The 25,396-nt window shown below is 44.2% G+C and overlaps 1 protein-coding gene across 1 annotated transcript; it reads left to right on the top strand.

The window, feature by feature from the left end:
- The first annotated feature begins 4,630 nt into the window (after positions 1 to 4,630).
- On the top strand, positions 4,631 to 23,729 carry LOC114548955 (serine/threonine-protein kinase RIO3-like). Its single transcript, XM_028569008.1, has 13 exons — positions 4,631 to 5,015; positions 8,798 to 8,913; positions 11,551 to 11,696; positions 11,804 to 11,911; positions 12,935 to 13,044; positions 13,742 to 13,885; positions 14,117 to 14,244; positions 15,169 to 15,351; positions 21,538 to 21,697; positions 22,095 to 22,175; positions 22,461 to 22,550; positions 22,744 to 22,857; positions 23,616 to 23,729. The coding sequence occupies exons 1-13, from the start codon at positions 4,980 to 4,982 to the stop codon at positions 23,727 to 23,729; spliced, it is 1,530 nt and encodes a 509-aa protein (XP_028424809.1). The 5' UTR covers positions 4,631 to 4,979.
- Positions 23,730 to 25,396: the final 1,667 nt, after the last annotated feature.

Raw genomic sequence — 25,396 nt, 5'->3', positions numbered from 1 at the left:
ATCAGTCGACCCTCTGCTGCGTCATGATGAGGAGGCGGGATGGCAGTGGCGGGTCCTGTTTGCTCTGGTCAAAAGGTCAAAGGTCAGTTAAGGCAGCTCGGTCGGTCTGGTTGCGGGGCCTCCTCAGCCTGAAGGAGACAGGACACATCAGCGCAGGTACAATGTTAGAAAAGTCTGTAGAACTACGGGCTATTAATTTACCGTGTTAATATGGATTTTCTGCGTTGGGATTTTTTGGATGACCAGAAATGTCCGTTTAAAGGTACACAGGACATCCTGTAAATTGTGAATTTTCTGTTTTTGGATTAACTGGGGCACATTTAAAGCGCTCAAAACTAGGGTTGGGTATCGTTTGCGCACACAACAGGGTGTTCAACACAGCCCCATTTAAGTTTAAAAAAACGAGTCTGAAGCAAAGTATGAGGGTGTGCCCTGACAGTACCTAGGTAAGGACTACTAGCCAGTCAGAAGCAGAGTATGAGGGCGTGCCCTGACAGTACCTACGTAAGGACTACTAGCCAGTCAGAAGCAGAGTATGAGGGCCCTGACAGTACCTAGGTAAGGACTACTAGCCAGTCAGAAGCAGAGTATGAGGGCGTGCCCTGACAGTACCTACGTAAGGACTACTAGCCAGTCAGAAGCAGAGTATGAGAGCGTGCCCTGACAGTACCTAGGTAAGGACTACTAGCCAGTCAGAAGCAGAGTATGAGGGTGGACTACAGTAGAGCTGTTTGGAGCAGTTGAACAGTGTTTTCTGTTGGAGATGGTAAGTCCCTTTGGGCTGGACTTTGGGCTTTTTTCACATTTGTAAACCTATAACATACACAAAAAAGATATAATAAAAATTTTAATAAAAGATATAATAAAAGATATAATATAACACAATAAAGGAAAGGGAAAAAGCCAAAAAGCATAATATGAGCACTTTAATGACTGAACATTGACATATAATCTTTCCATTTGTATATTTGGCACTGATTCTTTCTGCATTTGTTTAATCGTATGCAACTTTAATGTAAAGCCCATTGAGTTGCATTTTTGAAATGTGTGTATAAATAAAGTTGACTTGACTGCCTTTGTGTTTACCGCTAATTAACAAATGTTAGCATGCTGACGGCTGTAGATTTTGTTTTATTGCAACCTTATTTGTGGCTACTGTGGCTCTCCAAATACTTTATAATTACAAGTTATGTTTGGTGTATGAAGGGATTTTTATATGCTTCATTTTAACCGTGGTACATGCTCATAGTACAGCTTACATATTATATATTTTTTACTCATTTATGTCTACTATGCATCTATTCTTGTGCTTCTGCTGCTGTTGGGATCAATAAAGGTTACCCTAATTTCAGATGACCCCCCCAACCCCCACTCATCCCCATCTGCTGTTCACAGTGATTGTGTCAGATGTCGCCCAATCTGTCTACTGAGACGGCATCAGGACAAAAAAAAAAGAAAACCCAGAGACACGTGAAGGTCCCACGGGGCTTTTTTTTTTTTTTTTTTTTACATTTCCACCCCTGAGATCAAACATAAATGCATATAAAACAGTCTGGATGTGGCTCTCATGGTGCATAATGTTAAAGGGAACTGTTTAAATTCACCGTAGAGCCTCTTAAATTGATTTAAATGTTCACATTTCTGTCAGTTTAATGCTTAAAGTCACCCTGGTGAAATGCACTGTTGTGTGTGTGTGTGTGTGTGTGTGTGTGTGTGTGTGTGTGTGTGTGTGTGTGTGTGTGTGTGTGTGTGTGTGTGTGTGTGTGTGTGTGCGTGCGCGCGCGTCTCCTCGCCAAATGTCCTCACAAGGAGGCAGAAATATTAGAGCATCCTCCAAAAGTGAGCCCATTTATTTTGGGAATGACGCTCTTCTGTGTGCAGTTTGCTGTATTTTCGCGTTATATTAGAAAGAAATGCATTAAAATACTGACAGTGGAGCGACCTGCTAGGTGTGCTGGTTGAATCCCGGCCGTCCTGGCTGGCCCGACGGCCCTCCGGTGGTGTTGGTGTTGGTGCTGATGCTGGGGACGGCGGTGGTGGTGGCCATCGGTATCCTCACGTCCAAATAAAAAAATAAAATAAAAACCCAAGAAAATAAAAATAAAAAACGTCCCTGAAAGCGTCAGATGCGGTTAAAGTCTGCCCTTGTGAATCCGTGTGGGCTTTGTAACGTGTGAGGAGGACGCAGCGGGATCCCACCGAGATGCGTTTTCACTTTGTGCTCCAAGAAGAAGACGTCAGGATGCTTCGAAACCGTCAAGCTTTCAAAATAAAGAGCGCGACTTCCGGTCAACACTTTCAAAGTAAAAAAACAAATACATGTTGTCAGGGTATAAAATCAGAAAACGATTTTATTAATTATTGCCACAATAAGTACAATAACGAACAAACGTACATAAATATTAAACATAATTTTTGAAATAAAAAAAATAAATACAGGTAAACAACTAGGCCACTGTTTCTCAAATGGGGGTACGTGTCCCCCAAGGGGTACTTTGGAGGGCTGCAGGGGGTAGGTGACATTTTTTGTAAAATGTTTTTCAGTTACAAGGCTGTTGTTACTTAACCTGACTCCACCAGATGGATTGCTTCACATTTGCTCGGTATATACATCTGGGAACTTACCGTTGGAGAACTTTTGGGAAGGGGCAAAAATTCTGGCTAGCTGATTGGATGACCCATCTGTCTATCACCACCTATAGTTGGTGACAGACGGGCCAAATCAACCAATCCGATCAAACCTCTTGCCGAAACCAATCAGGAGAAGAGCAAAAACATCTTTTCCTCAGAGAAAAGCCTCCAGTGCCGTTTTTTTCTCTTCTTTCAATGAAGGAATACTTTCTAATTCGGATAAAACTTGCTGCGATAGCTACGCTCATCTCATCCGTGGAAGCCGCCGCGTTGTTTATGGTGCGTTTTTTTTGTCTTGTAATCGCGACTAGTAGCTTGAGTGTGACATCACATCGATGTCGAAAAACGAGTAACCGCGGGGTTGTTGCGTTCTTTTTGTCACACAAAACTACGAGTCGGAGAAAAGATGGATTTTTGTAACATTTTTAGTAACATTTAGGATTCTATTCACCCAGTTATTGACATATTATACAAATATATTTCACAGTTTGATACATGAAAATTAGGTTTTGATTAACGTTAACGTTAGCCTACTGCTCTGCTTTCTGCTCAAGACTTGGCTTAAAGCCATTGTTGTCATATAGCAACCGAGCGTCTCTAGCCAATTTCAGCTGCACAAGCTCCAAAATAACTAATCAGGCGGTATTTAACTCCTAATAAGACTGTAGAGACATGTCTATAGGTAGTAGTATACAGCACTATGTTTAACTCCTAATAAGACTGTAGAGACATGTCTATAGGTAGCAGTATACAGCACTATGTTTAACTCCTAATAAGACTGTAGAGACATGTCTATAGGTAGCAGTATACAGCACTATGTTTAACTCCTAATAAGACTATAGAGACATGTCTATAGGTAGCAGTATACAGCTATGTGTACGACTTCTTCATTTGGTTACAACAAAGACAAAAGTGCTTAAAATTGTAGAAAACCACAATGTTTACTACATGTGATGCATGACGTAGCCATCTTTGAAAGTGAACTCGGGGTCTTCTGAGTTCAGACAACTGAACTGAACTAGGATATGTACATACAAAAAAGTGAAGATAAAAGAGGCTGCTGGCAAGTTTTTTTTATGCATTTACAATCACTACATAGCCTACCTGCTTATATTGAGTTTATTCATTGCACAAACTGTCCACACAAAGTAAAATATTTACGTATTTATTGCATACACATCAGGCAGCAATCCTGTACATTAATGCACAAAAGTAAGCCTTCTATATTCTAGTTTTCAAGGAGAAATAATCAATATTATGGTTCCAATAAGGTCTTTGACCACAAATTCCACGCTTTTATTTTGAAAAAACACTCTACTCATTTCTCTTCCTCTTATCAACAAACTGTATAACTTGATCTACCTGCACGCTCGCGCCTGAGTGACAGCAGCTGACGGTCACGCGCGTTCACGAGAAAACCTGGGCAGACTGTACGCGCACACGCAGTGGCTGGTGCGCGCATTAACACATATGAGCTACAGGAAGTCAGCTAAACATTATAAATTTTATTTTTATACACACAATTATGTGTTCATTTTTTTGTTTCAATTTAACTAATATTATATTGTATTATTACTATTATATATTTTTTCTATGCTCTTCCACATTTTGTATGTGTACCTGGTGTGTTTCTTGTTCCACCTCACTCTTATTTTCTTAATTTTAATAATGTGTTAATTAATCACAAGATTAATTATTTTGTCTAAAGATGTCCATCACAAATTCTTAGGTAACATGATCAAATGTCTTGGTTTGTGCTTCTAGAAGTCTAAACAATCAAAAATTAGAAGATGTGATTTAAAGTGAAATAAAACAGAGAAAAGCAGCAAATCCTCCCATTAGGCAAGCTAGAATTAGAGAACTATGAATATATAAATTACTCAAAAGACAAAATAATTAATCTTTTGCCTATCAACTAATTAATAAACCGACAAAATCGTTAAAAATGGAAGATAAAGCTCATAAAATAAAAGACTTCTTGATAACAGCGTTAGGGGCTTTTATTGTGAAGGCGCACTGTCGCCTTCTTGCACAATGACGTATTTCCTCTTGTGCCAAGGTCCACTCTAGCTGGGAAACACCTCTCTGAAAGCGTCTCAACCTCGTTTCAACCGTTAAATTAGTTTAAAAACCATTATTACTGACTCGTAAATTAGCTTTTCATACGTATTGAAGTTTATACAACAGTTGTGTGTACGTGTCACATCGCGGGACCTTGTCGTTAGTCTCTTTTTCGGGACATTTTCGTCGTTAAATCTGCCCCCTCCAGAGCGTGCTAACGTTAGCTCAGCGGCTAGCCACCATTCACTCGTCAAGGAAAGAATCGATTAATCGCTATCGTTGTAATCATGGATCAATCAGGAATCACAGCAGTAACTCCGAAGGTAAGAAGGTCCTTTTGATTTGTTGTTAAAAATTGTTTTTTCTGTGTGTGTTGTTGTTTAACATCACGAAGCTACGTCAGTCAGCTAGCCTGCTGCGGTTAGCCTCTGACTTGTATGTGCAAAACAGCCAACGTCTCCTCCGATTTCACTGCTTTTTTATGTGAATTCAAGGAATAAATTAAGTCCTGTTTTAAACTTACAGACACTATAATGAGTAATAAAACTCTCATACTATATGGTGAACTTTTAGGAGACTAATGTATTTGGTTTGTATCTATATTGTTATTATTCATATTGTTTTATCATCCCCCTTTTCATACTTTATTTTGGTTACGAAGACAGTTTTTGTATTATTTTATATTATTTCTATTTTTTTTTATATATATATATGTGTGTGTATGTATATTATAAAATTGTGTCGAAAAAAAACAACTTCTGCCAGTTGTTATCCAACATGGCTACGTTGACGGACCTGTCCTTTTAAAGGCTGAAGTTGTGTCGCTGTCAGCGGACAGATAAGATTAGCTGTCGGTCATCACCGGGGGTGTGCCGTTACCGGAGATATGTCGGCACAAGTTACGCCTGCAAAATAAGCTGTGTTGTATGTAACAATGACGTCAACTCACCCTGCTAGTTAGCCATTATAACTCTATCGGAAAAGGGTTTATTGCCACAATAATTTACACCGACGTGGAAGTTCCCTTGGTGATTAGTGCAAACATACATAAACACACATGAGTGTTTCCCCCAGAAAAGCCCGGTGTCCATTTCTAAGAGGGCCCGGACAATTTTACATTTTTATTTGTAACCCTCCTGTTGTCCTCGGGTCAAATTTGACCCACTTAAAAAAAAGAAAAAGAAATTTGTTGTTCTTTCAATTGTCCCAAAAAAAAAATGTGCCATACAGCTATTACTCTTCACAAGTAAAATAAATGATCAGTTCACTACATTAATTTGGGTGTTTTTATTCAGTGTTATAGCATTTAACAAACAAATTGATAAAAGTTGAAAAAAGGGACAAAAATGTAGAAGAAAAAGTAACAAATGTGGGAGAAGTGACATAAATCGTGAGAAAAAGTGACCTAAAACATTGGGAGGGAAAGTAACAAACGTGGGAAAAGGTGACATAAATTGAGGGAAAAGTGACATAAAACATGGGAAAAGGTGACATAAAATGTGGAAAAGGTGACATAAAATGTGGAAAAGGTGACATAAAATGTGGGAAGAAGTGACATAAAATGTGGGGAAACGTGACATAAAACGTGGGAAAAGGGTAACAAAAATAAGACTAAAACGCTTAAAAAAGCCATTTGCCAAGGCATTCCTTTTTGTCTCTTTCTGGTCATTTTAGTTTTCTTTGTAATCGATTTGTGTCCATTTTGTGGTAGTTTTGCGTCACTTTTTTTCCCCATTTCATCTTGTAGCATTATTATCACCATGTCTGTGTGTAAAACGTTGGAAAAGCGAGAGCAGATAAATAAATAAATAACACTCAAAAAGCTCAAAGACAAAACTTGCTAAAGACACCACACTACAATATACAGTCTAGAAATCTGAGATAAGTCTCCGTTACGTTCATTCGGCTTTAGGTGCTGCACCTAAACCTTACAATGGCAGGGAACGCCCTGTATTGTAACCTTTTATGTATTCAGGGAGGGCCATTGAGAGCAAGCTCTCTTTTCCATTGATTACAGCACACACACATGGTATGTGTGACCAGTAGGGGTGGGAATCACCAGAGGCCTCGTGATACGATATCATCCCGATACTTATGTCACGTCACGATACTATGCTGTATTGATTTTTTGCTCCACCCCTAGTGACCAGACCTGTCAATCAACTTCAGTCTTTACGATAAGTCAGCAGCTGTCGGTCATCGTGCGTGGCGTGACCGGAGATACTTTGGCACGAGTTACATTTGGATATAAACTGTGTAGTGATGCACCGATGTGAAAGTTGTGGCCGATAACCGATATTAATATCGCTGTAATGGCCGATACCGATATTTACCGATGTCGATATCTCTGTATAGAAAACTAATTTTTATGATAATCAAATAAAGAACTACTTTCCAAAACTCATTTTTTATTTATTTTAATTTTATAATATTTATATTATTTTACTTTTGGGATTTATTTTCCAAAATGACTGATATTGGGCACCTTTACCTGTGTACAAAATATGACATCAAATTTTTAGAAGAAAAAAATATTTATATAATTTGACATCGAACTGATACCGATGTGTTAAAAAAAATGACCGTATCGGCCGATATTATATTGGCGGCCGATATATCATGCACCACTAAAACTGTGTTATTTCGTCGAAATCACGTCACCTCAGATGCTAGTCTAGTTATAACACTATACTACACAACACTGTGTTATAGGATACCATACATTGCATTCATATTTTATTCTGGCCTTTAATCATCTAATTCTGTTTTGATTTTAATTTTATAAAAGGTAATTTTGTCCCCAAGTCCTGTGGGCGTTCCCCTAAAACAGACTACGGTCAGGAGGACCGTGTGCAAAGCCTTGCTTTAGACATGTCTGAACATGTCTCAGCCTCACTTCTGCTTTTATGGTTTCTGGCCACTCATGACTCACTCGCAGGATTCATTTCACCTTGGAGTCACACTGTACAAATGACATAATAAGGTCCCGTGGTGGTTTGGTATTTGCAGTTAGGCTACTAACTAATAATTATTAAACTAATCCTCTGTATTTTGTCCTCTTCTTTCCGACTGATTTGTACAGTTTTTATTCTCAATGGGTTGTTGTGACTCATGCAGGGGTTCCCCCAGTTTCGCTATAGACCTTATTCACATTAGACATGTTGACATGTCATAGTAGGAAAAGCACAGGTGTATTCAAAACCATTACTGATGGCTGCATTCCACTTAGGAGAGGTCCTGGTATTGTGCATGCTGACTCACTGAAATATCTTACTGGGACACTTGATGGAACTGAGCCATCGTTAAGGTTATCAGTGTCAGCTGTGCTTCTCCTACTATGGCAAGTCAACATGTCTGCTGTAAAAAAGGTCCATTCCTTCCATGAGTCTGTTAAAACAAAGATATGCTAAACAACAAGAGCAGCTATTTTGTATGTAGGCTCAGGGTTCAACGCAAAGTTTTTTTTTCACTTGCCCAAAGTCAAATTGAACTTTCCCCTATAAAGAAATTCAGAGGAAAAACGTTGAAAAAATATGGAAAAAAATGTCAAACTGATTTTTTTTTTAAGCTGTGACACAGACACAGACAAGCATACAGACACAGACAAGCATACAGACACAGACAAGCATACAGACACAGACAAGCATACAGACACAGACAAGCATACAGACAAGCATACAGACACAGACAAGCATACAGACACAGACAAGCATACAGACACAGACAAGCATACAGACACACACAAGCATACAGACACACACACACACAAGCATACAGACACACACACACAAGCATACAGACACACACAAGCATACAGACACACACAAGCATACAGACACAGACAAGCATACAGACACAGACACACATGCATAGAGACATATACACACACACACACACGCACGCACGCACGCACGCACGCATGCATGCATGCATGCATACAGACATACATGCATACAGACACATACAATCATAGAGACACACACCACACACACACATACAGACACATACACAGAGGCACACACAGACACACACAACCACACACACACACACACATGCGGCCTGTGTCTTCCTACGTGGGATCCTAATGTGTGTTTTGTGTCCCCAGAGCCCGTGGGGCTCGGTGGCCCCGGTGCCTCCGGCCTGCTCTCTGGCTGATGTGATGAGCGAACAGCTGGCCAAACAGCTGGAGGAGGAGAACAGCCACTTCCCTACCCTCACCGAGTGAGTTCTCACCGCTTCACCTGTCCCTGTGTCTGGGACAATACTCTGTAGTTGGGACAATACTCTGAAGTTAGGACAATACTCTGAAGTTAGGACAATACTCTGTAGTTGGGACAATACTCTGAAGTTAGGACAATACTCTGAAGTTAGGACAATACTCTGTAGTTGGGACAATACTCTGAAGTTGGGACAATACTCTGTAGTTGGGACAATACTCTGTAGTTGGGACAATACTCTGAAGTTGGGACAATACTCTGTAGTTGGGACAATACTCTAAAGTTGGGACAATACTCTAAAGTTGGGACAATACTCTGTAGTTGGGACAATACTCTGTAGTTAGGACAATACTCTGAAGTTGGGACAATACTCTGAAGTTGGGACAATACTCTGAAGTTGGGACAATACTCTGAAGTTGGGACAATACTCTGTAGTTGGGACAATACTCTGTAGTTGGGACAATACTCTAAAGTTGGGACAATACTCTAAAGTTGGGACAATACTCTGTAGTTGGGACAATACTCTGTAGTTAGGACAATACTCTGAAGTTGGGACAATACTCTGAAGTTGGGACAATACTCTGAAGTTGGGACAATACTCTGAAGTTGGGACAATACTCTAAAGTTGGGACCATACTCTGAAGTTGGGACAATACTCTGAAGTTAGGACAATACTCTGTAGTTGGGACAATACTCTGAAGTTGGGACAATACTCTGTAGTTGGGACAATACTCTGAAGTTAGGACAATACTCTGTAGTTGGGACAATACTCTGAAGTTAAGACAATACTCTGAAGTTGGGACAATACTCTGAAGTTGGGACAATACTCTGAAGTTGGGACAATACTCTGAAGTTGGGACAATACTCTAAAGTTGGGACCATACTCTGAAGTTGGGACAATACTCTGAAGTTAGGACAATACTCTGTAGTTGGGACAATACTCTGAAGTTGGGACAATACTCTGTAGTTGGGACAATACTCTGTAGTTGGGACAATACTCTAAAGTTGGGACAATACTCTAAAGTTGGGACAATACTCTGTAGTTGGGACAATACTCTGTAGTTAGGACAATACTCTGAAGTTGGGACAATACTCTGAAGTTGGGACAATACTCTGAAGTTGGGACAATACTCTGAAGTTGGGACAATACTCTAAAGTTGGGACCATACTCTGAAGTTGGGACCATACTCTGTAGTTGGGACAATACTCTGAAGTTAGGACAATACTCTGAAGTTGGGACAATACTCTGTAGTTGGGACAATACTCTGTAGTTGGGACAATACTCTGAAGTTAGGACAATACTCTGTAGTTGGGACAATACTCTGAAGTTAAGACAATACTCTGTAGTTGGGACAATACTCTGTAGTTGGGACAATACTCTGTAGTTGGGACAATACTCTGTAGTTGGGACAATACTCTGAAGTTGGGACAATACTCTGAAGTTAGGACAATACTCTGAAGTTAGGACAATACTGGGACAATACTCTGTAGTTGGGACAATACTTACAGTTTTTAGTCGTATTCCTACACAAGTTAAATTCAAACAAATGTAATGAAAAACAGAGTAAAAGTGTAAAAATACTTCCAATTACTGCAGTTTTAATCCTACAACTGTGTGTCTGGAAAACAGACCTTTTTAAATATTCTTAATAAGCTTTAATAATCATTCCTTTATGGTTTATTTTGTCAACATCTCGTACTTATAGCAACCACGTGACTAAAAATCTATACAATCAACACAAATATTTGGAAATTCAAGCAATTATTTATTTTAGTCTCTTTAGTTCTTGTGTTCAGCATAAAATACTTTATTACATTTAATCTTTGTCTTCCTGTCTTTGTTTTTCTGTTGTTTCACCATCTCTCCTTTCTTTACCCTTTCCTCTGTCTCTCTCTCTCTGTTCCTTCCTCTCTCTATGTTCCTACCTCTCTCTCTCTCACTTTGTCTCTTTGTCTCTCTCCCTTTCAATATGTCTCTCTTTGTCTGTCTCTCTATCTCTCTGTTCCTCCCTCTCTGTCTCTTTGTCTCTCTCGCTCTCTTTCTGTCTCTCCTCCCTCTCTCTGTCTCCGTCTCTCTTATGTCTCTCTCTCTCGGTCTCTCTCTATCTCTCTCTCTATCTGTCTCCATCTCTCTGTGTCTCTCTCTCTCTCGGTCTCTCTCTATCTCTCTCTCTATCTGTCTCCGTCTCTCTGTCTCTCTCTCTCTCGGTCTCTATCTCTCTCTCTCTATCTGTCTCCGTCTCTCTGTCTCTCTCTCTCTCGGTCTCTATCTCTCTCTCTCTCTATCTGTCTCCATCTCTCTGTGTCTCTCTCTCTCTGTCTGTCTCTCTCTCTCGGTCTCTCTTTCTCTATCTGTCTCGGTCTCTCTGTCTCCCTCTCGGTCTCTGTCTCTCTCTCTCTGTCTGTCTCTCTCTCTCTCTGTGTCTGTCTCTCGGTCTCTCGGTCTCTCGGTCTCTCTGTCTCTCTGTCTCTCTGTCTCTCTGTCTGTCTGTCTGTCTCTCTATCTCTCTGTTCCTCCCTCTCTGTCTCTTTGTCTCTCTCGCTCTCTTTCTGTCTCTCCTCCCTCTCTCTGTCTCCGTCTCTCTTATGTCTCTCTCTCTCTCTGTCTGTCTCTCTGTCTGCCTCTCTGTCTGTCTCTCAGTCCCGGAGCAGATCTCTTGCTGTCAGACGAAGTCTCCGAGACGACCAGCGACCTGATGCTCGCCCAGATGCTCCAGATGCAGTTTGACCGCGAGTTTGACGATCAGCTCCGCCGGGAGGAGAAGAAGTTCAACGGAGACAGCAAAGGTAGAACCGCGAATAACACACGGCGTATAACCCACAGCAGGTACGGTTACAGACTGCGCTCTATTAAAAGGTCTCCGTTCAATGACCGTTTGACTGTTTGTGTCCAGTGTCCATCTCCTTTGAGAACTACCGTATGGTCCATCCGTATGAAGACAGCGACAGCTCCGAGGACGAGGTGGACTGGCAGGACACGAGACACGACCCCTACAGAGCTGGTAATGTACCGACAGTGTGTGGACAAAATAACAGAAACACCTTACCTTTATGGGTGGGAATCACCAGAGGCCTCACGATATCATCCCGATACTTTGTCACGATACGATATTATTGCGATTTAAAAAAATATTGCGATATTCTGCGATATATTGCAATGTATTTACCTTTTTTCCAACTTGAAATTTTTCCCAATTTCAAATGATGTCCCGAAAAGGAAACTTTGTCAACATCCGTTTCATCTAAAAAGATACATTTCTCTGTCTGTTCATCTCACTTCAATTTTATTTCTGCAAAATGGGGATTGTCGAGCAGACAGACTGACCAACACATATATCATAAAAGATCGATACTTGGCGTCTGTGTATTGATACATTATTGGTACGGAAAATATTGCGATACTACGCTGTATCGATTTTTTTCTCCACCCCTACTTACCTTGCTGCCAATCAGCTTTCTTGTTGTTGGCGCGAGTCTCTCCAGATTGTACCACAGTTATGAAACTGATTTTATTCTTCGGTTTCGGTGAAGTGCAAGCTAAGCGATACTTGGCTTGAAAAAAAACTGAATTTAGGACTCAGTTGATGTTGTGATAAAGGTCTTTAAATTTCATTCAGAATAAAAAAAAAAAAAGTAGCCTGGATGCCAGCCGAACTTAGCCCCGCCCACAACGTTTGAGGTCAGGAAGTGCGATCTGGACTTGATCCGTTGTGGAGCAACTGTGCTCCAACCAGAGCTGTTTGGACCAATCAGATTGTGAGAATTGAGATGTGTAGATTCCTCCATCGCATCTGTTATAGAAGATATCGACAGCGCATCTAATTCCATTTACATCCTCTACAACGGTGGAGCAACGCCAGATACCGGCTTCGTCTTCGACACAACTTTCTCCGTTGCATGTGTGATCTTTTGCATCAATCTACATACCGTGTGTTCTGCGCGCATCGGGACCGCGATGACTTTAAGTGATTGTCCACGCTGTAATTAGCACACATGTCTAAATCCGTGTGTTTTTGATCCCCCAGAGAAGCCCCAGACTACGCCCAGGAGAGGCTTCACCGGGAAGGGCAAGAACATCACCACCAAACACGACGAGGTGACCTGCGGACGCAAGAACACGGCGCGCATGGACAACGTAAGACACATACTGTGTTTATTTATTTATACATGTTAATGATTAAACATGATTTTTTATTTATTTTTTTAACACAGCGCTAGCGTTAGCATGCTAGCGTTAGCATGCTAGCGCTAGCATGCTACCTCGTTCTCAATAGCAAAGCGCTGCTACAACACACACAAGTTCACCATAATCTCCAAAAGAACTACTTCAATGTGCTCCCTGGTTTAGAAGAAGTCTCCCAGCTGATCCTGCCTTGTAACTGACTGAAGTTGGAGAAACAGCCTTTATTTTACTGTCTATGGAGCTAGCTGACATGATCTACATCTGAGCTACTGAGCATGTGCGAGTGCAATCAAAGACAGTACAGAAGAAGAAGAAGAAAACAGGTCTCACTTTGTAGCTAAAACAGAGAGCTCAACACACAGGGTGAAAAGAGGAGCTGCAGCAGTGAGAGAGAGCTGTGCAGTACAACCAAAATATGGTGTTTTTTGAAAATTAAACCATGTCGACCTATTCTGGTACAACCTTAAAATACAATTATGAACCTGAAAATTAGCAGAATATGGGCGCTTTAACACAGATTTTTATTCTTATTGTACAATCTCAACTGATATTTTCAGGAATACATAGTCATGGAAATTTGCCAAAAAGTAATGGGAAAGTATATTGGTTGCGTATGAACCCTGTCTCCATCCTGTCTCCATCCATGCAGTTTGCTCCAGAGGTGCACGTGGGAGATGGGTTGGGAATGGACCTGAAGCTGTCCAACCAGGTGTTCAACTCCCTGAAGCAGCATTGCTACAGCGAGCAGAGACGTAGCGCCCGGCTACACGACAAGAAGGAGCACTCCACCGCCGTACGTATAGAAACACCCAGCGCTGCTGACATCACACACACCCCACACACACATACACATCACACACGTTTGTTTTACTATCTTACTAGCCTAACCTTAACCCTTACCCTAACCTTAACCATCACAACTAAATGCCTAACCTGGACCCCACGAATATATTAAAACAGGTACACACACACACACACAAACGGACCGTAGTTTCTCCATCACACTCAACCTCTCGCTCCGCAGGAACAAGCTGTGGACCCTCGCACTCGTCTGCTGATGTACAAAATGGTGAATGCCGGCGTGCTGGAGAACATTAACGGCTGCATCAGCACCGGGAAAGAGTCTGTGGTCTTCCACGCTAACGGAGGGAGGTGGGTGGCTGTCGGGAGGCCCCGGAAACACACTCCGGTCTTGTCCACACGCAGGGTCCGACATTAACTTTGTTGAAGAGCAAATGAACATGCCCCTTGGCTAACGTTAGTAGATGGGGCTAATTTTGGACCCTGTCCAAACGTATGTAGATATATTTTCTTTTAAGTTTAATATTTTCCTCTCGTCAACAAGATTTTTGGGACGAATTCCCATTTTTAATTTTAATTTTTTGCTTTGACCCTTGTGTTGTCTTCCTGTCAACCGTGCAACTTTGTGTTTTTCTGGGTCGAAATTTCAACATTTTGTTGTTCTTTTTCTACACTTTTCTCGACATTTTTGTTGATTTTGTTCCAGTTCTTTTAGTCACTTTTTTTTTTTTTTTTTTTTTTTTTTTTTGTCATTTGGTTTTTATTTATTATGTTTTTCTCTCAAAGTTTTTTTTGTTGCTTTTTCCAATTTTTTTCCAATTCTTTTTCCTGTGTTTTTGTAGCTTTTTCAACATTTGTCACTTTTTTCAAAGCATGCATAACAACAATAATAACGGTGGCCTTTCTTTGTGTAATGTAACAAGTCCTGGAAAGGTGTTAAATACATAAAGGTGAAGAATTGTGTGTCCAAGAACTATGATTTTTATTCATTGGTATTTACGTATTGTTGACGAAGACTTTATCAAGCATGCTTGTTTGACATAGGGGAAAAAATACCCATTGTACTCCTTATTGTTCCAGGACAATTGTTGTAAGATCCCGAAACTTTAAATACCAGGAGGACAGGATACTGTATTTCTTACTGTTACTGTAGCTGCACGGAATTAGCCTAAAATTCTATAAATATTTTTATTTATTTAAAAACGCATCTGAAAGCAGTCTGTTTTACCCAAACATTTAATACATATTTTCTATATTTTTTTCCCCGTTTATCAGCCTGGAGGAGCAGCCTGTCCCGGACGAAGTGGTGCTGAAGGTCTTCAAGACGACGCTCAACGAGTTCAAGAACCGCGACCGCTACATTAAAGACGACTATCGCTTCATCGATCGCTTCAGCAAACTGAACCCTCGCAAAATAATCCGTCTGTGGGCCGAGAAGGAGATGCACAACCTGAGCAGGTAAACGCACTCCGGGTCCTCTCTCGCACCCAGCGCAGCGCAAAGCCCGACGCAAGTATCTTTGTTAGTTTAAGACCGACGCAGTTATCAGTTCCCCTTCCTGCGCCCACGTCGTTTATATAGCAAATGAACCTGCGCCCATCTGTGCGCCCATGGGCGTGCTGGTCTTACAGGGAGGTGTGTTCAGGTGCATTCAGGGTGTGCTGGTCTTACAGCGAGGTGTGTTCAGGTGCATTCAGGGTGTGCTGGTCTTACAGGGAGGTGTGTTCAGGTGCATTCAGGGCGTGCTGGTCTTACAGGGAGGTGTGTTCAGGTGCATTCAGGGCGTGCTGGTCTTACAGGGAGGTGTGTTCAGGTGCATTCTGGGCGTGCTGGTCTTACAGGGAGGTGTGTTCAGGTGCATTCTGGGCGTGCTGGTCTTACAGGGAGGTGTGTTCAGGTGCATTCAGGGCGTGCTGGTCTTACAGGGAGGTGTGTTCAGGTGCATTCTGGGCGTGCTGGTCTTACAGGGAGGTGTGTTCAGGTGCATTCTGGGCATATTGCTATCTTGAGGCAGCAGGATGTGATTGCGCCATTGACCAACAAAAACCTGGTCTAAAGTCAATAACGCAGCATTTCATTGTTATTTTAACAGAGCATTAGTAAAATGCTCCTAGGCTCGTGCACAGCGCGCACACACTATGCTTGTTACACACACAGGGACACACAGCACACACACATGCAGAAGATTACAAATGCAAATATTACGGTGTAAATCCTCCATCATAACAGCAATGCTCCAAGGTCCAAGCTTTTAAAGGGAATGGGAGCTGATCTCTGATTGGTTGATTGCATGTTACGCCCAAAACACACCTCTGATTAATGAAGACCCTAAAAACAACCCTTTAGGACCAGGCGCCCGGCACACAGACCCTTTTTTTGTGGGTTTGGACACGCCCTAAACACACCTGCGCCTGGCGCTTCATGCCGTGTGCTTAGATCGTTAAAGGGCCCTCCGGCTGCTACTGCTGTCACACTTTTTTTTTTTTACCCTTTGAACTCCGCCAGTGCCGACTTTTGGCTTATTGTGATGTCATTTCTTGGCCCTGCGTAGACGCATGGATCCGTGCGCTCCTCGTGAACAGACACGGCGGACACCGCTCCGCGAGTAAGCGCCAGGCGATCAATGTGTGGTAACCATGGAGATTCTGTGCACTACTGTATCCCTGCCGTACAACTGAATGAGATCAGCTGACTGTGGTTTCATATATCCCTACCACCACTCACAGGTCCATTTATAACAAATAGTGGCGTTCGTTGTCTTTCCTAACCACAGACTGCAATCGCTGATAGCTAAATAGCGTAGTCATAATTATGGATGTTAAAGGTCCCATGACATGGTGCTCTTTGGATGCTTTTATATAGACCTTAGTGATCCCCTAATACTGTATCTGAAGTCTCTTTTATATAGACCTTAGTGGTCCCCTAATACTGTATCTGAAGTCTCTTTTATATAGACCTTAGTGGTCCCCTAATACTGTATCTGAAGTCTCTTTTATATAGACCTTAGTGGTCCCCTAATACTGTATCTGAAGTCTCTTTTATATAGACCTTAGTGGTCCCCGAATACTGTATCTGAAGTCTCTTTTATATAGACCTTAGTGGTCCCCTAATACTGTATCTGAAGTCTCTTTTATATAGACCTTAGTGACCCCCTAATACTGTATCTGAAGTCTCTTTTATATAGACCTTAGTGACCCCCTAATACTGTATCTGAAGTCTCTTTTATATAGACCTTAGTGGTCCCCTAATACTGTATCTGAAGTCTCTTTTATATAGACCTTAGTGGTCCCCGAATACTGTATCTGAAGTCTCTTTTATATAGACCTTAGTGGTCCCCTAATACTGTATCTGAAGTCTCTTTTATATAGACCTTAGTGACCCCCTAATACTGTATCTGAAGTCTCTTTTATATAGACCTTAGTGACCCCCTAATACTGTATCTGAAGTCTCTTTTATATAGACCTTAGTGGTCCCCTAATACTGTATCTGAAGTCTCTTTTATATAGACCTTAGTGGTCCCCTAATACTGTATCTGAAGTCTCTTTTATATAGACCTTAGTGCTCCCCTAATACTGTATCTGAAGTCTCTTTTATATAGACCTTAGTGGTCCCCTAATACAGTATCTGAAGTCTCTTTTATATAGACCTTAGTGGTCCCCTAATACTGTATCTGAAGTCTCTTTTATATAGACCTTAGTGGTCCCCTCATACTGTATCTGAAGTCTCTTTTATATAGACCTTAGTGGACACCTATCACCATTTCTAGCCACTGGGGGACCATAGGCAGGCTGGGGGAACGCGTATTAATGTTAAACACCTCATAAAGTGAATTCTTCATGCCATGGGACCATCCATCCATCCATCCATCCATCTTCGTCCGCTTATCCGGTGTCGGGTCGCGGGGGGAGCAGCTCCAGCAGGGGACCCCAAACTTCCCTTTCCCGAGCAACATTAACCAGCTCCGACTGGGGGATCCCGAGGTGTTCCCAGGCCAGGTTGGAGATATAATCCCTCCACCTAGTCCTGGGTCTTCCCCGAGGCCTCCTCCCAGCTGGACGTGCCTGGAACACCTCCCTAGGGAGGCGCCCAGGGGGCATCCTTACCAGATGCCCGAACCACCTCAACTGGCTCCTTTCGACGCAAAGGAGCAGCGGCTCTACTCCGAGCTCCTCACGGATGAGTGAGCTTCTCACCCTATCTCTAAGGGAGACGCCAGCCACCCTCCTGAGGAAACCCATTTCAGCCGCTTGTACCCTGGATCTCGTGCTTTCGGTCATGACCCAGCCTTCATGACCATAGGTGAGGGTAGGGCGAAAACTGACCGGTAGATCGAGAGCTTTGCCTTCTGGCTAAGCTCTCTTTTCGTCACAACGGTGCGATAGATTGAATGCAATACCGCACCCGCTGCGCCCGATTCTCCGACCAATCTCCCGCTCCATTGTCCCTCACTCGCGAACACAACCCCAAGATACTTGAACTCCTTCACTTGGGGTAAGGACTCATTCCCTACCTGGAGAAGGCATTCCATCGGTTTCCTGCTGAGAACCATGGCCTCAGATTTAGAGGTGCTGATCCTCATCCCAACCGCTTCACACTCGGTTGCGAACCGATCCAGTGAGTGCTGAAGGTCGCAGGCCGATGATGCCATCAGGACCACATCATCTGCAAAAGCAGCGATGAGATCCCCAGCCCACCCAACTGCAACCCCTCCCCACCCCGACTACGCCTCGATATCCTGTCCATAAATACTACAAACAGGATTGGTGACAAAGCGCAGCCCTGGCGGAGGCCAACCCTCACCTGAAAAGAGTCCGACTTACTACCGAGAACCCGGACACAGCTCTCGCTTTGGTTGTACAGAGATTGGATGGCCCTGAGAAGAGACCCCCTCACCCCATACTCCCCGCAGCACCTCCCACAGTATCTCCCGGGGACCCGGTCATACGCCTTCTCCAAATCCACAAAAACACATGTAGACCGGTTGGGCATACTCCCAGGCTCCCTCCAGGATCCTTGCGAGAGTGAAGAGCTGGTCCGTTGTTCCACGACCAGGACGGAATCCGCATTGTTCCTCCTCAACCCGAGGTTCGACTATTGGCGAACCCTCCTTTCCAGCACCTTGGAGTAGACTTTACCAGGGAGGCTGAGAAGTGTGATACCCCTATAATTGGCACACACCCTCTGGTCCCCTTTTAAAAAGGGGAACCACCACCCCAGTCTGCCACTCCTTTGGCACCGTCCCAGACTTCCACGCAATGTTGAAAAGGCGTGTCAACCAGGACAACCCCTCCACACCCAGAGCCTTGAGCATTTCTGGGACGGATCTCATCAATCCCGGGGCTTTGCCACTGTGTAGTTGTTTGACTACATCAGTGACTTCCGCCTGGGAAATCGACGACAATCCCCCATTATCCTCCAGCTCTGCCTCTAACATAGAGGGCGTATTAGTCGGATTCAGGAGTTCTGCAAAGTGCTCCTTCCACCGCCCCTATTACCTCCTCAGTTGAGGTCAACAGTGTCCCATCCTTACTGTACACAGCTTGGATGGTTCCCCCCCCCTCCTGAGGTGGCGAACAGTTTTCCAGAAGCACTTTGGTGCCGACCGAAAGTCCTTCTCCATGTCTTCTCCAAACTTCTCCCACACCCGCTGCTTTGCCTCTTTCACGGCAGAGGCTGCAGCCCTTCGGCCCCTTCGGTACCCTGCAACTGCCTCCCGAGTCCTCCGGGATAACATATCCCGGAAAGACTCCTTCTTCAGTCGGACGGCTTCCCTGACCACCGTTGTCCACCACGGTGTTCGTGGGTTACCGCCCCTTGAGGCACCTAAGACCCTAAGACCACAGCTCCTCGCTGCAGCTTCAGCAATGGAAACTTTGAACATTGTCCACTCGGGTTCAATGCCCCCAGCCTCCACAGGGATGCACGAAAAGCTCCGCCCGGAGGTGTGAGTTGAAAGTCTGTTGGACAGGGGCCTCCTCCAGACGTTCCCAATTTACCCGCACTACACGTTTGGGCTTACCAGGTCTGTCCAGAGTCTTCCCCACCCTCTGACCCAACTCACCACCAGATGGTGATCGGTTGACAGCTCTGCCCCTCTCTTCACCCGAGTGTCCAAAACATACGGCCTCAGATCAGATGAAACGATTATGAAATCGATCATTGACCTTGGCCTAGGGTGCTCTGGTACCAGGTACACTTATGAGCATCCCTATGTTCGAACATGGTGTTCGTTATAGACAATCCATGACTAGCACAGAAGTCCAACAACAAACAACCACTCTGGTTTAGATCAGGGAGGCCGTTCCTCCCAATCACGCCTCCAGGTGTCTCCATCATTGCCCACGTGTGCGTTGAAGTCCCCCAGCAGAACAATGGAGTCCCCCACTGGAGCCCCATGCAGGACTCCAGTCAAGGTCTCAAGAAGGCAGAATACTCCGAACTCCTGTTTGGTGCATATGCACAAACAACAGTCAGAGTTTTCCCCCCACAACCCGCAGGCGAGGGGAGGCGACCCTCTCGCCCACCGGGTAAACTCCAACACAGCGGCGCTCAGCCGGGGCTTGTGAGTATCCCCACACCCGCCCGGCGCCTCACACCCTGGGCAACTCCGAGAAGAAAAGAGTCCAACCCCTATCCAGGAGTATGGTTCCAGAACCAAGACTGTGCGTGAGGTAAGCCCCACCAGATCTAACCGGTAGCGCTCCACCTCCCGCACCAGTTCGGCTCCTTCCCCCACAGAGAGGTGACGTTCCACGTCCCCAGAGCCAGCGTCTGCCGCCCGGGTCTGGTCCGTCGAGGCCCCTGACCTTCACTGCCACCCATGTGGCATCGCACCCGACCCCAACGGTTCCTCCCACAGGTGGTGGGCCCATGGGATGGAGAGGGAGTTGCCACGTAGCTTGTTCGGGCTGTGCCCGGCGGGCTCCGTGGCAAACCCGGCCACCAGGCGCTTCGCCCGACGAGCCCGCCGTCTGGGCCTGGCTCCAGACGGGGGCCCCGGGCTTCCTCCGGGCAGGGTCACTCCATCTCTGCTTAGCTTTTTCATTGGGGTTTTTGAACCATTCTTTGTCTGGCCCCTCACCTGAGACCACTTTGCCTTGGGAGACCCTACCAGGAGCACAAAGCTCCAGACAACACAGCCCTCAGGTTCACAGAGACACACAAACCTCTCCACCACGATAAGGTGATGGTTCACGGAGAGGCCATGGGACCTTTTTAATAAATCCAGTGTTGTGCCGATGCTCAGACAAGCAGAAGCCCCGCTGTCTACGTCCTGGTCAAACTTTAGAACTCAGACCACAAGAATGAGTCTCGTGTTTATTGATTTGCGCGTCGCTCCCGAAGGGAAAAGTTCAACGCAATTCAACTCTTGCGGCGGACGTGTGCATGTGACGAGCACGAACGCGACCGTTTCGCTGGGTTGCGCCCGCTTGTCGCCATCGCCTGTCAAACCCCAGAAAGCACGAGCGTTAATCGCAGCCCTAATTCAAACGTACAGTACAGGCCAAAAGTTTGGACACACCTTCTCATTCAATGTGTTTCTTTATTACCATGTGTGTTTCTGTCTGTGTGGCTTGTGTTTGTGTGTGTGTGTGTGTGTGTGTGTGTGTGTGTGTGTCTGTGTGTGTATGTGTGTGTCTTCAGGATGAAGAAGGCTGAGATTCCCTGTCCGGAGGTGGTGCTGCTGAAGAAACACATCCTGGTGATGTCGTTCATCGGCGAAGACCACGTCCCTGCTCCCAAACTCAAAGACGTCACGCTGAGCTCCGAGGACATGAAGAGCGCCTTCTACCAGGCCCTACATGTACGTAAAGCAAGCACGTCGGGGACATAGACTAATGTGTATGTAACATGTGAGGGTTTTTAGATTGTTTCTAAGATTTATATCCGTAGTCTCGAGGGCTGGGACGATATGCTTTTGTCCCGATTCGATTCTTGTCACCATTTTATATTGTGATGATTGTGAAGTTTTGAGATTTTCTTTTTCTTCTTTAACTTAGAAAAAGTCCAGCACGCGGACCATTACGCAAGCAATAATTTATTTAGAAAAATACATCGTTTTCGGTCTTAGACCTTCATCGTACATTTAATAAAATCTGAATTTACCTGACCATTATAGTTTGTAAAAACTGTGTGTGTGTGTGTGTGTGTGTGTGTGTGTGTGTGTGTGTGTGTGTGTGTGTGTGTGTGTGTGTGTGTAGCTGATGCAGCAGTTGTATCAGGAGTGTAATCTGGTTCATGCTGATCTCAGCGAATACAACATGCTGTGGCACAAAGGAAAGGTACGACATCTTTCTTTTCTTTAAACAGTTAACTGCTTTCTGTTCTTCATCCTGTCTTTATCCATCAACTCTTTCATTCCTTCAACGTTCCTTTAAGGCACACACTTCTTCTTTCCTCTTTGCACTAACGTGTGTGTGTGTGTGTCTCTGTATGTGTGTGTGTGTGTGTGTGTGTGTCTCTTTGTGTGTGTGTCTCTTTTGTGTGTGTGTGTGTGTGTGTGTGTGTCTCTCTCTGTGTGTCTTTGTGTGTGTGTGTGTGTGTGTGTGTGCGTGCGCGTGCTGTAGGTGTGGTTGATTGACGTGAGTCAGTCCATCGAGCCCACCCATCCTCACGCCTTGGAGTTCCTCTTCAGAGACTGCAGGAACGTTTCCACGGTAACGGCTAGTTTTATCTTACACATGCAGCTTTAAATTAAAGATGGCTGGATGGACTTTATTTATCTCAAACTGGGACATTTACAAGTTACAAGGACATACACACATACTCACTCACATACAGAAAATACAAGAAAGATACAACAAAAATTAAAAGATAACATAATTGTGTGTGTGTGTGTGTGTGTCACAGTTCTTCCAGAAGAGAGGAGTGATGGAGGCTATGAGTGCGTACGAGCTTTTCAACGCTGTGAGCGGACTGAATATCCCCATTGGTGAAGAGGATGAGGCCGAGTTTATGGCTGAGGTAACACACACACAGTCGGTTGTAAAAGCCACAAACTTAGCAGAAAATAAAGCTTGACGAGAGCCTATTATACTCCATCTATCTCCATATTTGTAGTCTCGAGGTCTCCTACAATAGATTTAAATGCTTGATGTTCAACAAACATAGTTTCTCATATGTTGGTGCAATGTTAACTAGTCCGTCAGGAAGTAGATTATATATATATTATATAGCCAGTCTTTGTGTCCATGCAACAAAACAAAAAGTTTAACTTTGATAGTTAGTGTTAGGAAAGCTATGAACTCAATGAAAATATATTTTTTAAGAAACACCTATAGCACCAGTTAAACTCTCTCTCGCTCTCTCTCTGTCTCTTTGTCTCTCTCTGTCTCTCTCTCCCTCTGTCTCTTTCTTCCTCTCTCTGTCTCTCTCTCCCCTCCCCCCCCTCGCTCTCTGTCTCTCCATCTCACTCTCTCTGTCTCTCTCTCTCTCTCTTCCTCTCTCTCTGTCTCTTCCTCTCTCCCTGTCTCTCTCTCCCTCTGTCTCTTTCTTCCTCTCTCTCTCTGTCTCTCTCTCTCCCTCTGCCCCCCCCTCTCTCTCTCTCTCTTTGTCTCTCTCTCTCTCTCTCCCTCTCTTGCTCTCTTTCTCTCTATCTGTCTCTCTCTCTCTGTCTCTTCCTCTCTCCCTTTCTCTCTATCTCCCTCTGTCTCTTTTCTTCCTCTCTCTCTCTGTCTCTCTCTCTCTCTCCTCCCCCCCTCCTCCCTCCCTGTGTGTGACAGATTGTGGCGTTGGAGAAGAGGAACGAGGACCACGTGCAGCGCCGTGGAAAGAAAAGCTTCCCGGTAGCCTCCCGAGGCGGTGACCCTCCTTTAATACCCGGCGCCGATGACTAACGCCCGCCCGGGGCTCTCTCTTCACGATCCCACCGTGTTGAAAATGCTGTAAAAAAATAAAAATAAAGGAGGAGACGAATAACGGAGGAGGAGGAGCCCTGGAGGACCCGGCACCTCACTCCCCCCTCCTCTCCAACCATCCAACCATCCAATCACCTGCCTCCTTTAAACAGGCTGGACGGAGCGCCTCCTCCTGGCTGCAGGAGGGAGGAGAGTCCTGAGAGGCACCATGAGGGTTTCCTCGAGTCCTCTTGCTAATATCGCCCACACGGTATCCATTACCGTGTGTTTTTGTAAGAAGAAATCGCAGTAAAACGGGCAAAAGCTTCTCAGACAGGACCCTCCTTTTATCCGGCTGGATGAAAGCTACACTCTTAGGGGTTTATTTTAAATCCTAAAATTTGTGAAGAAGCCACTGATGTCAGGCTGAAATTAGGGGGAAAATGAGGGTGAAAAGATGCAGAAGACAACAAAGACGTTATCTCTTTTTTTTTTTTCTTTTTTTTTTGTGTTAAGAGAAAATTATTTTGATTCGATTTATTTTGGATTGACAAACGACATAATCCAAAGGATAGCATGTTAAAGTGTAAACACTTATTTCCAACATGGTCCTTGGTGTTAAAACATGCAACACATAACTAAGACCTATTTCACGTCAAACACAATAACATATAATACAGATCATCCAAGGTATCAAAGCATTCTAAAATCAAAGAATAAATATATTTGGTTTAATAATTTCATCCTGTAGCTTCAGCGTGGTGTAAGACCACACAAAATCAGATTTTGAAGCTACATACTGAGAAAGGTAACAGATTAGCAGGATTATTAATGGAACCCACGCAACTTCTAGGCAGGGCTCGTCCTTCAGTAGCATTCACATTCTACTATTAGCCAGGCGTCCATGCTTACGCTAGGTAACGGAGCCCGATTAGTTCAGGTCCTACCCCCTGACCACTCTGGCTATCCTTACCCTTAACCAGCCAATCGGGCTGCTCCGCATTTACGAGGCTTGCCTAGGAGTTACGTGGGATCCATAATAATGCGGATTTGACAGTTTTCACAGAACCACCTGCGCCCATCTGTGGCCCATGGGCGTGCTGCTCTTCAGGGAGGTGTGTTCAGGTGCTTTCTGGGCGTGCTGCTCTTTCAGGGAGGTGTGTTCAGGTGCTTTCTGGGCGTGCTGCTCTTTCAGGGAGGTGTGTTCAGGTGCTTTCTGGGCGTGCTGGTCTTACAGGGGAGGTGTGTTCAGGTGCATTCTGGGCGTGCTGCTCTTACAGGGCGGTGTGTTCAGGTGCATTCTGGGCGTTCTGGTCTTACAGGGAGGTGTGTTCAGGTGCATTCTGGGAGTATTGCTATCTTGAGGCAGCAGGAAGAGATTGCACCATTGTCCAACAAAAAACTAAAGTCAGTAATGCAGCATTTCATTGTTATTTTAACAGAGCATTAGTAAAATGCTCCTAGGCTCGTGTACAGCAGACACACACTATGCTTGTTACACACACAGGGACACACACACAGGGACGCACAGCAGCACACACACACACATACACACACATGCCGAAGATTACAAATAAAAATATTAGGGTGCAAATCCTCCATCATAACAGCAACGCTCCAAGGTCCAAACGCGCCTGGCTTTTAAAGGGAATGGGAGCTGATCTCTG

This window comes from Perca flavescens, chromosome 22, assembly GCF_004354835.1.
Source record: "Perca flavescens isolate YP-PL-M2 chromosome 22, PFLA_1.0, whole genome shotgun sequence".
Lineage (NCBI taxonomy): Eukaryota > Metazoa > Chordata > Actinopteri > Perciformes > Percidae > Perca > Perca flavescens.
This window is presented reverse-complemented; position numbering and strand designations above follow the sequence as displayed.

Coding starts and splice junctions, on each gene's coding strand:
- LOC114548955 (XM_028569008.1), top strand. CDS start 4,980: ATGGATCAATCAGGAATCACAGCAGTAACTCCGAAG. Junction 5,016..8,797: donor TCACAGCAGTAACTCCGAAG/GTAAGAAGGTCC, acceptor TTGTGTCCCCAG/AGCCCGTGGGGCTCGGTGGC. Junction 11,697..11,803: donor GTTCAACGGAGACAGCAAAG/GTAGAACCGCGA, acceptor GTTTGTGTCCAG/TGTCCATCTCCTTTGAGAAC.